Source organism: Scardinius erythrophthalmus (assembly GCF_964197995.2).
Source record: "Scardinius erythrophthalmus genome assembly, chromosome: 24".
In the NCBI taxonomy this organism is placed as follows: Eukaryota; Metazoa; Chordata; class Actinopteri; order Cypriniformes; family Leuciscidae; genus Scardinius; species Scardinius erythrophthalmus.
In genome coordinates, this window is record NC_138244.1 from 25,724,123 (window position 1) to 25,738,715 (window position 14,593).

The 14,593-nt window shown below is 39.0% G+C and overlaps 2 protein-coding genes across 4 annotated transcripts in view; one reads left to right on the forward strand and one right to left on the reverse strand.

The window, feature by feature from the left end:
- On the forward strand, positions 1-6,762 carry spi1a (Spi-1 proto-oncogene a). 2 transcript variants are annotated; one of them, XM_081356518.1, is made up of 5 exons: positions 1-295; positions 512-602; positions 820-992; positions 3,785-3,938; positions 5,165-6,762. In XM_081356518.1, the coding sequence occupies exons 1-5, from the start codon at positions 257-259 to the stop codon at positions 5,479-5,481; spliced, it is 774 nt and encodes a 257-aa protein (XP_081212644.1). In that variant the 5' UTR covers positions 1-256; the 3' UTR covers positions 5,482-6,762. The 2 variants fall into 2 exon arrangements, with proteins under 2 accessions (XP_081212644.1, XP_081212643.1); XM_081356517.1 differs by having other exon boundaries at positions 7-295; positions 820-1,007; positions 5,165-6,746.
- The window catches only part of clpxb (caseinolytic mitochondrial matrix peptidase chaperone subunit Xb), a 23,844-nt gene continuing 15,848 nt past the window's right edge, over positions 6,598-14,593 (reverse strand). For both annotated transcript variants that reach the window (XM_081356513.1, XM_081356514.1), the window contains exons 11-16: positions 13,172-13,260; positions 10,303-10,467; positions 9,924-10,226; positions 9,751-9,843; positions 9,567-9,673; positions 6,598-7,603 (exon numbers count right to left, since the gene is read on the reverse strand). In XM_081356513.1, coding sequence (XP_081212639.1) covers positions 7,531-7,603; positions 9,567-9,673; positions 9,751-9,843; positions 9,924-10,226; positions 10,303-10,467; positions 13,172-13,260 — 830 coding nt within the window. In that variant the 3' untranslated portion in view covers positions 6,598-7,530. The remainder of the gene's footprint in view (positions 7,604-9,566; positions 9,674-9,750; positions 9,844-9,923; positions 10,227-10,302; positions 10,468-13,171; positions 13,261-14,593) is intronic.

Below are 14,593 nucleotides of genomic sequence, written 5' to 3' on the forward strand. Positions count from 1 at the left end.
TGACCTATCAGAGGCCAGATCTGTCAGTAAAGTCAGGCTAATCGCTCATGGGCGATACAGGAAATTTAGTCTTTTTTTACATCAGGACAGTGAAGCTGAAGGCAGAAGAGTTTAAAAACAAGATTTGCCCATTTGAAAAGAGATACCACAGTACAGCGCTCTTGTGAAGTAATTTCCACGTTATGCAATATTCTGTAAATAAGTGTGAAACTGTGAGATAGACACCACAAAAGAAGTTATATGATTGAAGGGCTTCATGTTGCATTACAGAATGGAAAGCTGTGTTATTTCTCCTGTAAGTATATGAGATTGTCTTCTCTTTCTCTTTCCAATTGAAACATTTCCAGGCAGAACTAAAAAAACTTTTGTTAAAGTGAAATGTTATCTTTTTTTATGTAATTAAGTTGTGCATAGTATAATTATAGAAGTTATGGAGTCATATGGAAAGCATTTTGTAAATGTGTAACTCATTTTAAACAGGCAAAAATAAAAACAATTGAATTTTTTTCAGTTGTCTGAAGAAATAATTCCGTATGACCATGACGCCCGGCCGATATATGACTTCTACCCATATCTCAGTACTGACCCTGAGACTCATCCCGGTGAGTTTTTTTAATATTCATTTTTGATTCTTGTTATCTCATAGTGTGATGATCCTCGTCATTTCCCTCTGGTTCTCTGTCTGAGGTGCTAAATATCCAGAACTGGTTTGTTGGTCACTGATACTGTGATAAAACGAGTCATTTCACAGCAGAAAGAAACAGTTTTGAAGTGAACTCTGAGCTCAGTTTTGTTCTCCCTTGCTGTTTCTCATGGAAGAAAGTGGCTGGGACTACACAAGTGTTCACGCTCATCACAGTGAATTTGAGCCGCCTCAAGGAAACCATTTCACTGAGCTTCATCCCACCACATACCGCTATGGAGACGTGGAGTCCTTCCACCCGTCTGTGGACGCAGGGATGGGAACACTTCTACCTGTGATCCCTCCACAGGTTAGTGTCATAATGGTATAACATCTCTTATATTTACTCATTTATTTTAATCGTATGTACTGAAATTGTTCTGTTTTCCAGATGGTTTGTTGTTGCTAGGTAAATAGATAGATTTTAGTGTGTTGACTCTATTAACTGTGGCCTCTCAACACAATAAAAATTAAGACAAATGTTAAATTCAGTAAAATAAGAAAAACATTAGAAGTGGGTCTATTTTACTGTTTACAAAAAATTTGAAAATGAATATTCCTTTTTATTATTAATCATTAATAATAATTTAGTAAAAAATAGAGTACTGCAATCAGTGAAAAGGTCTGAGAGAAAGAAATGATAGAGGAAAAGAAAGAGAGATGGGCAGGATGTGAGTGGAGGAGACAGACTGATTGCTCAACACGGTCTTTCCTGACTAAAGACTGTTGCTGCTACACAATGACACACACACACACACACACACACACACACACACACACACACTCACACAGTTCGCTAAACACAATCACAGTCAAACCTCAACTAATGACAGCCTCTGAGTTTAATGCAAACTAGGAGTTTTGAATTTGATTTAGTAAAATAAGCCATTTGAATGTAAAATTTAATGTCTGACCAAGAGCAGGTCACAAACATACAGTACAATTACTGTAAAGAAAAATTATAAAGCAAAAAAAAAAAATTCTAATCTCATCAGATTGTCCTTGTTCGACAAAGTATAAATGGAGATGTTTAGCAGAATATCCCAGCTGCTCTTCTCCATAAAACAAAAGTGAATTAGGTGTTGTGAAGCTCCAAAAAAATGACAAAAACACACAATAAAAGCCTCATAAAATTGGGCTAATCCATACAAATTAGCTTCTGGTGTTGTTTAAGATCATGCGCATGTTTTTTTCCCAAACCAGTTAGTGCCAGTTATTAGTCCTGTCAATCACAGTGTTGACTGCCTATAACACTGAAACAAATACTAACTCCTAACTCTAACATCATGTCTACACCGCCTGCATCCATTGCAAAAATTAGCGCTGTAACAGGGTTATTTTTGCGGCTGATCTTATTGCATATGCATTTGTAGGAGTTTCCCTTTCAGAAGCAAAATATATGGGAGGAGAATAATTAAATGAATCATGCAAGGTGATTTACTAAGGCTTGCGCTCGTGAGTTTACTGGTATTTGTGCCATTATTTAACGCCCAAAAAAAGCATGTCTTAAACCAGACGCTGATTTGCGCTGGTCTTGGTAGATTGTGTTGGTCATTAATGGAAACGATGTGTTCTTTAATTTGCTCGTCGTCAGTAGATCACACGCATAGTGAATCGAGATAATTTTCATTTTTGGTCCCACTTTATATTAAGTGGCTTTAAGTGCTATGTACTTACATCGAAAAATATGTGTGTTCAGGTTGTAGGGACAGGTGTGGTGGTATGGATGGGTAAAAGGATGGGTTAAGGCGTAAGGGAAGGGTCAACAGTGTAATTACAAATGTAATTACATAAATGAATTACAGCTGTGATTACATGTAGGTATTTTCAAAATATAAGTACAATGTAAAAACATGTATGTACACAATAAGTCCATTGTATCAAATTATTTCAATGTAAGTACATTGTACTTAAAGCCACTTAATATAAAGCCACTTTTTTTTTTTTTTGCGAGGTTCCAGTTCCAGTTCCAGAAATATATATTTTGAGCCAATCAGCAGAGCCGTAACACCATGAGGCTTATGGTCCACAGTAAAATGGCGTCCTGATTAGTTGATGGCTGAAGTTCGTCATTGGCGACTGAACTTGCCTGGCACAGCATCTATAATACAATCAAATATTTGTGATCCATTTCATCAATAAACAAGGTCACATCTGAACATCCAACACTGGAAACCAATGTTTTGTTTGTTAGTTTTTTTTTTTTTTTGCTAGTTGCGACATCTAACAGTAGGCACTAACTTAACTTGATCATGCTAACCAGTCAAAACTTTCCCCCTTGCCTCAATGCATTTAGGCATGGCATTTTTGAATGAGATTTGAGAGCTATAGGAGGGCGACTTTCAATTAGATTAATGGATAACAGGTATTACATCTCTTTAAACGAATTTAAGAGTAAACTTTCATTTTGGATACACCCCTATGATTACGAACATAGCTAAATAATAAACGGGCCATATAAAAAGTTTACCGATATGTGTTTGTTTGGTAGGATTCTGCTGATAGAATTGAAACTTTGTGGCTCTCCGGGATGATTTGGAAGCAAAACGTGATGTGCACTTGATTTGTAAATGTAGGACCACATCATTGTGTGTCCCTTTCTGTTGACACTGAGTTTTTCCACTTCCTCTTTCAATGTAAAGCAATTCTGTGGTTTCCGAGTATTTGGTACCACTAATATAAGATTATGCTAAACCAGCATTTTCTGCTCAAAAATAAGTGTGGGAATGTACATTTGATAAACTTGTCAGAAAAAAAAAAACATTGCTTGATCATTTGCATTTGTCAGACATTTTGCTTTATATTTTCCTTTATCCAATTAAATGAATCTCATGACATTTATTTAGACTATTTTATGCTTTGGCAAATTGTTGACAAATATGTATGAATTCGTACAATCTCATTCACATGTTTTCGTTTAACCTACTCACTCACGCCCCACTGAGGGTTAGTTTTAGGGTTGCAGGTTCATGCTTTTTTATTAAAAATCATGTTTTCTCTTGAGTTGGTCATTGATTGCTTTGGTTTTGTGAGTTGTGCCATGGTCAGCATGAAAACCTTCATTTGGAGGTAGGACTAATGATTGTTGGTGTGTGTCTACAGTATACGTACGTCCCCCACGCGCTGTACCCGCGGTCCCCGCTCCCCCACTGCAGTACTGATGAGGAGGACCCCGGGGGACGCAGTCCACCCTTTGAGGTGTCAGAAGGAGAGGAGGACCACGACGGACATCCGTGCACCTCCAGCACTCTATCAGGTGAGCTCTCGAGCCCGAGTCCAACGTGAGGTTTTTATGGTGTTGTCTCGGACTCAACCCTCTTCTGGTCTTGACTTGATTTACCCCATGATTTATTCTACCCAATGATTTACTCACCCTCAAGCTATCCTAGGTGTTTGTGACTTTTTTTCAGATGAACACAATCGGAGATGTATTAAAACATATCCTGGTTCTTCCAAGCTTTATAATGGTAGTGAATGGCGGTCCTGATTTTGAAGTCTAAAAAAGTGCATCCATTCATCATAAAAGTGATCCATGCGACTCCAGGGGTTAATAAAGGCCTTCTGAAGCGAAGCGATGCAATGCGCAAGAAAAATATCCACATGTAAAACTTTATAAACTATAATAACTAGCTTCCGGCAGACGGCCGTACGCATCGATTTACGGTGGAAGACTAACCCTCGATCTGACGTATTGATGAACGCGGAAGCACAGAGGATAGAGCAAAACAAAACACCAGTCACGAAATTAGAAGTCTAAAACGAGAATTTTGAAAGAGAAATGTGGGAGGAGCTTGAGTTTGTTGCCCAGCCCTGTTTGTTTGAACAGCGAGAGGCGTCGAAGCTTACGCTATTCCTACATCCTACGCCATACATCGTCAAGTTTTACTCTTGTGGAGTAAGTCGACTTGCGTACGGCCGTCTGCTAGTTATTTTAGTTTATAAATATGGATATTTTTTCTTACAAAAACCCATCTCTTCGCTTCAGAAGGCCTTTATTAACCCCTGGAGTCGCATGGATTACTTTTATGATGAATGGATGTGCTTTTTTAGACTTCGAAATCAGGACCGCCATTCACTACCATTATAAAGCTTGGAAGAGCCAGGATATTTTTAAATATATCTCCAACTGTGTTCATCTGAATGAAGATAGTTATATACACCTAGGGTGGCTTGAGGGTGACTAAATCAAGAGATAATTTGGGATTTGGAAGTTTTGGGTGAACTATCCCTTTAATGTAAGAACATTACCAAAATACCAGGTTTCTACTTTTAAACACTCCAGAATTTCTTTCCCCATAAACATTATTGTACGCACATGTATATGGTAATTATCAGCAGTTCACTAATGCTATCTACAGATATCAAAGTGTACTTAACCCACAACATCCCTTTACAAACTGTGTTTGAAAAGAAATACGTATCAAAAGGGAAGCCAAAGGGATTGTGTGCCATCCAGACTTTAAAATGAGTCATTTTCTACAGGAAACAAACGGAAAGTGCGTCTCTATCAGTTCCTCCTGGACCTCTTGCAGGACGGAGACATGCGGGACTGCATCTGGTGGGTGGACAGAGAGCGAGGCATCTTTCAGTTCTCCTCCAAACACAAGGAGACACTCGCCGGCCGCTGGGGTCAGCAGAAGGGTAACCGCAAGAGAATGACCTACCAGAAGATGGCCAGGGCCCTGCGCAACTACGGCAAGACCGGCGAGGTCAAAAAGGTCAAGAAGAAACTTACGTACCAGTTCAGCGGCGACGTGATGAGGAGGATGACCGTGGATAGGAGGCAGTATCATCACTGACACTCTGGACACTAAACATTTCCTATACATCCAGTCTCTCTTACCTACGTCACTATTCTCAAATTCTCTCCTGTCACTGTTCTGCAGTCAAAATTGTAATCTCAGGGATATGTAAAATGTAGGGATGTGTAATATTTGGGTAGCTGACCAATGGACAAATGACGTTATTTTTCACAATTTTTTAGCTTTTTAAAGTTTATATATTTGTATAAGGGAACGAGTACATGCTTGCAGGTTTTGATGCTGTAACTGGTCACTGTTTTTTCCTTTAAACCTCTTTAAATCAGCTTTTTGATTTCATAATTCTTCATAATTACTTCACTTTACATTTCAATAGTCCAGTGATGTGAGAAATGGATTAAAAAAAAAAATTCTCTCAATTAATATAGTCATAAAAACTGCACAAATAATAGTAATAATACTTTTTTTTTTTTACGCTGTTTAAAGTAATTTAGATGGATTTAACATGTTATCATGCAGGACATTTCAATGTATTTCACTATTTTGACAGTTTATTGTAGGTTGACTCCCATTTGCTTCATCCACATAAATAACTAAAGCCTTAACTTATTTTATGCTTATTAAAAAATGTTTTTCTTTATATTTTGTGACGTATCACACTGCTAAATAAATTAACCTGGAAGTCTGCTTATTTACTTCCTACTGGGTTTCTTCTTCTATTTGTTATAGCAAAACAGTTAATGTTGTGAAAGATAAGAACGATTCTAGGGGCTTACAACAATTTAAGGAGCATTATTTGTGTAATTACATACTAATTACATACTTAATAGCATTATTACTGTGTAATTACATAAAAACATTAATTTGACAAGTACAGCATGACAAGTAACCATGCAACCTTTTTTTGTTTTGTTAATACATGTATGTCCAGTTTTCCTATTCAGCCTGTCTCGTGATAATAACGTGATGTATTTTTAAGCCTATGTTCATTCATGGTAATACAATTTCTACTATTAACTAAACTTTGAATTACTTAATTATTCGAATTGGCAATCCCCTAAAACATACTAGTGATGTTGCTCTATGCTGCCACCCTGGGGACAATGAATGATGAATATGATATGAATGCCTCATAAACAAAAACAAATGAATTTACAGAACTTGTTTTTTCATTGCTCTTTAGGGTATTTCCAATGTTATTTTCATCACTCAAAAATGCATGCTGCAGTTGTTATCTCGGAGGATTTGGTTTCTGTTATTAAAGTGGAAATAAATGGTGGGCAGAAAAATGAGAACAAAAGAGAAACCAGAGAATGATAGAACTATCTTTTGATTTGTTTTCCAAAGAGTTAAACAGAAACCAAAATGGGATTTGAGTACACAATATATAGCACAAAGAAACCACAGCCACAGAAAATGAAAAATGACTACCACAGACCGACTGCATAGAAAACGTGTGCAACTTCTGTCAAGTTTATTATCACATTGTTTTTGTTCAGTTATTAAGTTAACAGTTGTCTCAAAATGGAAAAACCTAAAAACTAGACGTACGTAACACTATACACAGAGGCTTGTGCTGTAGAACTGAACGTCATGGATAAAACAGAGGCACACGAAAATCACGTGTGCGATATCACTGAGCTAGAGTGTGTCCTGCTGAAACAAGACCAATGTCATGGCTGTATTGTGCATCAAAAATACTAAAATTCAACATTTTGAAATTTCACATAATCAGCACACTTCCCTTAGAATGTTCACACACCAACAAAAAGCAAGAAAAAAAAAAAAGAAATCAACCTAACATAATAATTCTTAAGACAGATCACCAGAGATTGAAAATAAGCTAGAGCTCTACTATGTTAGTGTATTTTTATTTTAAATGACACTTTCATATCTTTCCTCTTTAGGGTATTAAATGCACCATTTTAAATGGTAATACATGTTCTTTAAACTGGTTATCATTGTGCTGTCATTTAAAAATCTACAAACACTGCTCTCTGTTTACTGTAGGTCCGGCTGGAAGGATTCCACAATGATGGCATTTTGCGGTCTTGAGCAATAATGACATGATGTTGAAGCAATTCATATTCAGTTGTTGGCGGCGTCCGCATGCCTGATCCAGTTGTCTTCCTCAAACTCTTCCTCTGTTTCTTTGGGAGCTCTGGATCACAAATACACAAAAATCAACGTTTATTTTGCACATACTGACTATCGAAAACTGACTATGGGGCCATCAAATATTTAAGAGTCAAAAGACTTTTTGAGTTACCAAATAACAGAATCACTCATAGTTTGTTCATGCTTCTGTTTTGTGGATGAATGAATGAATTATGGAAGTTGCAGATCAAAGGGATTTGAAGAAGTAAAAGGAATATAACTGATTATTTTTTCAAGTAGGGCTGCCCCCGATTAAAGATGTTCTAGATCAGGGGTGCCCAATCCTGCTCCTGGCGATCGACTGTCCTGCACAGTTCATCTCCAACCCTAATCAAACACACCTGAAGCAACCAATTAAGGTCTTCAGAGCACGTCAGGATCAAGCGGGAAGGAAGTCGACCGGAAGTTGAAGTCGGCCGGGTGCCGCCATCTTGAGCGGAACTTCACTTGCGTTAGCAATCCCATTGACTTCCATTCATTTTGGCGTCACTTTGACAGCGAATAACTTTACATCTGAGGCGTTTGAAGACTCCATTTGTCCATTTTTTATTTCTAAAGACACACGACAATGTATAAAATGCTCCATTACCTTGTAGCTTATGTTATGGCCCCGTAGAAGCAGTTTTTGTAAAAGTAGGCTAACGATTGTGTCATAACCACGCGACTCTCTGTCGCACAGTAGAGAGATTACCGTATGGGCGGGAGGAGACGCTCGCGGAAAATCGGGGGGACGTGGAGGCAAAATGACAATATAATTAATCAGAATACCTAGCAAAAGTTGATCCTGCTCCATGCTCATGGACAATTCCTACTCACACTCTCCGTCTCTGCAAGATTCGGAAGGGAATGATTCAGATTTCTCTTGGCACAGCTACTAGAAGACAGACGGGTTGCTCACGTGGTCCGTGTAACGCTTTGCTCGGTTTGAGTCTGCGCGTCAGGAAAGGAAGTGCTAAGAAATCGCTAAAAATGGGCTTCACTTGTCTCAATTGAGTTCCAATGGGGTCGCTGTGTCCATTTCTTTTACTGTCTATGGTCAGGATCACTTGAAAATTAAAGGCAGGTGTGTTTGATTAGGGTTGGAGATAAACTGTGCAGGACAGTCGATCGCCAGGAGCAGGATTGGGCTCCCCTGTTCTAGACGTCCTTAATTTAAGCCATTAGTCGACTAATCTCACGTTTATATTTATTTAATTACTTAAATGTATACTGGGGGGAATAGTAAACCATATATAGCCTATTACGCACTCAAGCGCACGCCTAAACCTTGCCGGAAAGCACCAGCAAAAGTAATCATGAATGTGGCGGAAAAAATAGCAAGGAGACATTTAAACTATTTATGAATAAACTAGTGTATTCTGAGTCAGTGTCGGCTGGAAAGATGAAGTTGACGATGCTGACTCACCATCTCCGCTGTAGAGTGGATCTTTAGAGAGAAATGCACCTTTCATACGGATTTCAATATTCGTGTTCGATTTGAATTGGTTAGTTTTAAAGCACTCCATGTCATGCAGTAAGTGCGCCATACTTTAGCTTCCTCACTCCGCACAAACACCTGGATATGCACCTAATAATAGCGCACACTTATCTAGGTTAACGTTAGAGCGAGCGGCCAAGTTACTTACATGTTTCAGATCATAATCCATATTTGAGGTCGATGTATAATAGGCGAACGTTTGGATTCTTTGCCCGAAATACTGTAATTACCACAAGGCCCCGCCGTTAACGATCTGTCCCTCACGGACTGCGTGACTTCACTATTTCCTGTGGATTTTTTTTTCCTGTGACTAACTGACTAATACAATTTTGGTCAACGAAGCCTCTTCTTGTGTAATATGGACTATTAAGGGGCAGCCCTACTCTACTAGTCATTCATTGCTGTATTTTTTCATGGAACATTGATAGGAATGTCTGGGTGAAATATTCCTTTTATAGTAAATGTTTGTTTTAAAAACATTTTGCTGTACCTTATGTAGCGTGGTTCACACTTTCCCTGGACCACCTCCTTAGTCAGTTCCACAGCAATGATGTCAGACTGAGGCACCTCAAACATGGGCTCCAGCAAGAGCTTCTCCTGAAGGACCAGAGAATACACACATCAGAGACACTAGAAGAACATTCATTACTAGATTAATGTTTTCTGCTGTTTACCATGATGGAGCGGAGACCCCTGGCTCCTGTCTTCCGTTCCAGTGCATAACGGGCAATTGCCCTTAATGCATCAGGGGTTACATTCAGCTCACACTGGCAAAAACATCATAAAACCAGAAGATAAATAACTAGATTTGAAAGTGCCCATAATGTCACGTGTGTGATATACATACTTTATCCATACTGAAGAGGGCCTGATATTGAGGGACCACTGCGTTACGAGGCTCGGTAAGAATCTGCACCAGCATCTCCTCGTCCAGACTGTGCAGTGGGACCACCACAGGCAGACGGCCCACAAACTCTGGGATCATGCCGAACTCGATGAGGTCCCGTGCTTCAACGTGCCGCAGGAGCCGGTCCTTTTCCTCAATCTCTGCCATTGCGTCCACTTCATTCCCTGAACTGTTGGCCAGATCTGCAGCTGCTGCAGCTCTACGCCCTTTGCCCATGTTAGAGGGCGTCCCAAAACCAAGATACTGTAGGGCACAAGAAGAAACTATAACACACTGAGAGTCAAACAACCTGCAAATAATTGTACTGTAGAAAAGTCACCTTTTCATTCTTCCTCCGGCTGATGATTCGGTCCAGCCCGTTGAAAGCTCCCGATGCCACAAACAGGATGTTGGTTGTGTCCACTTGCACTGTCTCTCCTCTCAACTTCCTGCTGTTCTTCTCTGGGACACTAACGACTGTTCCCTCAAGCAGTTTCAGCAAACCCTGCAGACACACACAAACTTCAACATCGACAATAATCACAGGAATTACACGGTACAGGAAATACGATCCCGCTAGGCCTTTCTGTTGCTTGTGGCACAGTGAATTACTAGATTCTTCTGTCTATCCTATTCTGCATTGGACATCACAGGAATTACTCTTTGCTGGTTTGTGTCCTACTTCACAGGTCAGTCCTTCGAGGTCACATCAGCTACAGCAGGCCACCGAGGTACCTCAAGGTTCAGATCTTAGTCCGCTTCTCTTTTGTCAATATACACAATACTATTGGGACCATTCATTAAGACACAATGTTTTCCAAGCTTTTTAGCTTAACCTATTGTTGCCTCTCAACCAGTGTATGTGTATCAACAAATCTTGACTTGATGGAATCTTGCCCTGGATGCAACTCAACCTAGACAAGACAATTCAACACAATACCATTATTTAGCAAGTAGGTCAGCAATTAACCGAGGAGATAGTGTTTCATTACCTTGACTACTTACAGTATCAGACCACCTGGTATGTGCAATTAACTTTAACAAATATGCTACGGTACATCTGATCCTGAATGAACTTAAGCTCATTTCACTGTTTGATATAAGTTGCCCACATTGTCTGGATCTGTCAGATTCCAGTGAGAGAGCAGCCCCCTTTATTATTGATCATTTTATTTTTTTTATGTTAATTTTCATATTAAACCAGTAATGTACAATGTTCGCTAACCAGGCACAATATAACACGTTTCCAGAGACATGTCATTTTTCTGTCCACACTAAGTGTTTAGGACCAGCCCATCTAAAATGGTCCAAAAATGATAAAGTTGGTATTGGTATTGGAAAACCCCTTTTTTTACTTTCTTTGTTTAACCACAGTGGGCGTTTTTGTGTCATTGCCCACGACAAATTTGTTATATGCACGTTTACAGAAACCTCAATATCGCGGCTCAGGATGGTCTGAGCTTCTTGGAACAAAAAACGATCTCTAGAACACATTTCAAGGTAGGGCTGTCAACTTTAGTCGTTCAGTCGACTAATCGTCTTGGTCGACTGACATTCTTATTGGTCGACCAGTCGCATATATTTTTTTTTTCTTTTTTCACCAATAAAGAAATTTTCATTGATTTACTCCTTGATATTTATTCCTTTATAAGCAGTTATATATTACTGTATTCTAAATATAATTAGCCTATGTTTTATCCCCAACTTTAAATGCTTTAATTTAGGCTATTTTGTAACAGCGCCACAGTTTAGCGCACCACGTAGAACACTCGGGAACCGCACCTGTGGCTGGCTGCACTGCTGCTTCGCGCTCAGTAAGGAATATAGGTAGCAATCTCTATGTGTCTGTCTGTCCGTTTGCATTTTGATTATTTCGAGAACCGTTCATCCAATCGACTTCACAAGGGAGTGCAGTGTCGCATTTGGTGCAATACAGACACGCGACACGTTCAGAATTAATAGTAAACTACAGAACAGCGCGAGCGGGAAGCGGCGCACCTCACGCGAGCGGGGCTTAGGAAATATTCTCCAAGAACGGACACTGCACTAGTGATATAAAACGCACATAGTCTGTTAACTTAAGCAATACTTTTAAGGTAGTCTAATATTTTTCTGACTAACAAATTACTGACACAGTAAAGGGTAGATTTAAATAAAGAAAAACGAAATTTAAATAAAGAAAAAACGAAATTTAAATAAAGAAAAACGAAATTAAGTTAGCCTAAATTAAAAATGAGATTAATTTAGATTGATGATAATAACGGGTAAAAAGTCTAATACATTTTGTTTCTATTATTCTATTTTCCACAATGTTAAAGCAACAGCAGCAATACAAGCTCAGGCATGCACTTCGGTCCATACAAACTCCGCTGTTCTGCGCTCTAGCCAGAGAACACTCCCGCTGGAACACTCAGGCGTCGGTTCTATTTCTAGCATGCACGCGTTTTCCGCGTGGCTCGAGCCGCGCCTGAGACGCGTGTCTCACGCAGGCAGTGTGCAAACTCCAACCTATTAACATGGGAGCCGAAATAAAAACAGACACCCAACGCAGCTGAGACGCTCACGCCAGCAGCCAGTGTGTCGCCGGCCTTATTCAAGCGCGAATGAGAACCGTTTCGCGGAGGATCCCAGGTGTCAATAATAATAAATAAAAAAACGTTTTTTTCGTTGTTGTTTTATAAATGCTCTATGACAATTGTTTAATAAATGTTCAATCAAAATGCAAAATGCAACATCGCGTCTTTTTTTTTTTTTTTTTGTCGACTAATCGTTGTGCAGGACAGGACTTTGGTCGACTAAGCATTTCTTTGGTTGACTACAGCCCTATTTCAAGGTAATAAAAAAAAAAATCAGTCGAGCAACTAAGACCAACTGAGATGCTACAGTTATATGGAAGAGAAATCCAACAGACCAACAAAAATGTCTGTTGTTTATTTTGCTCGTAGCTCTTTAGATTACATTTACATAATGTGATGATGAGTTAACCAATAACTAAAATTGCACCATTTTAGTACACTACTTATTTATCAGTAGTTGTAAAACAAAATACATTTATGTCAAATAATTTATGTAACATTATTAACGTTCGTTCAGACAGTGACTCTGATAAGAGATTTACAGCAGTGTGTAGTTCAGTAGGCCAGTAACTGGCAGTGACGGCATCATACAGCTTTGGGAGAGATGAATGTGGTTGAAATATAATCACGTACCTGCTGAACTCCTTCCCCCCCGACATCTCTCAGCTGATGAATTCCAGGCACACTGCCGATCTTATCCACCTCATCCAGGAACACTATGCCTGCAAGAGAACGCGAACGACAAATCACAGACAAGGGTTCATTTTTAACTCTAAAAGAGAAAGAGGAATCAAAATGTTTCAGTGAAATGTTTAAAGGTCAAGCATGTTGGTGTTTTATATTAGTCAACTTCTGTTCCTCATAATGAAAAAATATGTCATTGCATTGGGCGGCATTATTTTAGTGTGCTTGCACTGGAATGCAGAACATAAATGTACAGTGTTATAAAAGTACGTAATCAGTCTGGCCATCTTCAGCTCCATGAAACCATTCGTTACTACAGTAAAACATTTTATGGCACACATTTTTTAAATACCTTCTCTAATGCACACCAAATAAATCAGTTACGGTTTACTGACACGGATACACGAAAATGACTAAAAACGCTGTACTATTCAAGCCAGGCCAGTAGTTGATGTTACTTTGTAAAGAAACAATACACGCCGATAAACTGAACACGTAACATGCATGTGCATGAAGTCACCGTTTCCACAAATTCGCGTTCTTGTAATTTACAAAGAGACGATAACAATTCTGTTTTCAAAAACATGCACTTTGAAGCCCGTTTTAAAAAGTGTGCATTTTCAGGCTTACAAAACGCTGTGGTTGTGTAAACAAGTGGTTCCCAAACTGGGATATGTGAGGTCCATCTTTAAATAACATTAAAACCAAGCATGTATTTCTAACAGACAAAATGCCACATCTAGTATAAAATTGGGAACATTATAGTGCCGTAAAAAGTCAAATACATGACAATCAAATGACCTCATCAAAACCGACTGCATCCACACAGCAGATCAGATCAACGTGTGATCGTCAACCAGTGGATCTCTGAGCTGGAGTGAGTGAGTGAGTGAGTGAGTGAGTGGAGGCGGGGCTCATTTGCATATTCATTGAACCGCGCATACTAAATGAGGCAAGGGTGTCGAGTTACATTCAAGATCTTTTAAAGGTGCCGTAGAATGGATTATTTTATTATTTTATAATGTTTCCTGGGGTGCCCTTATAATGTTAGTATGTTTATTAGATCAAAATTTGTTATAATTTAGAAATAAAAGGCATATTTCCTAGCCTGATTTCATACCCTGATCTGGACACTCTGTTTGAAGGGGCGTGTCTGCTGTGAGACTTCAGTGTAAACGCCCACTGCTGTGATTGGCTGACATGCTTGCATATGAAATATCTGGCATTACATGTAGAGCTATCTGGAAAACATTTACTATTACAACGATTATACGTTTTTACTATTACAGCTATCGGGATTAACGAATCATGATAAGTTTTTTAAGTATTTAGATCTATTCCAGCATTGAGCAGATGACAGCCTGTTGATCG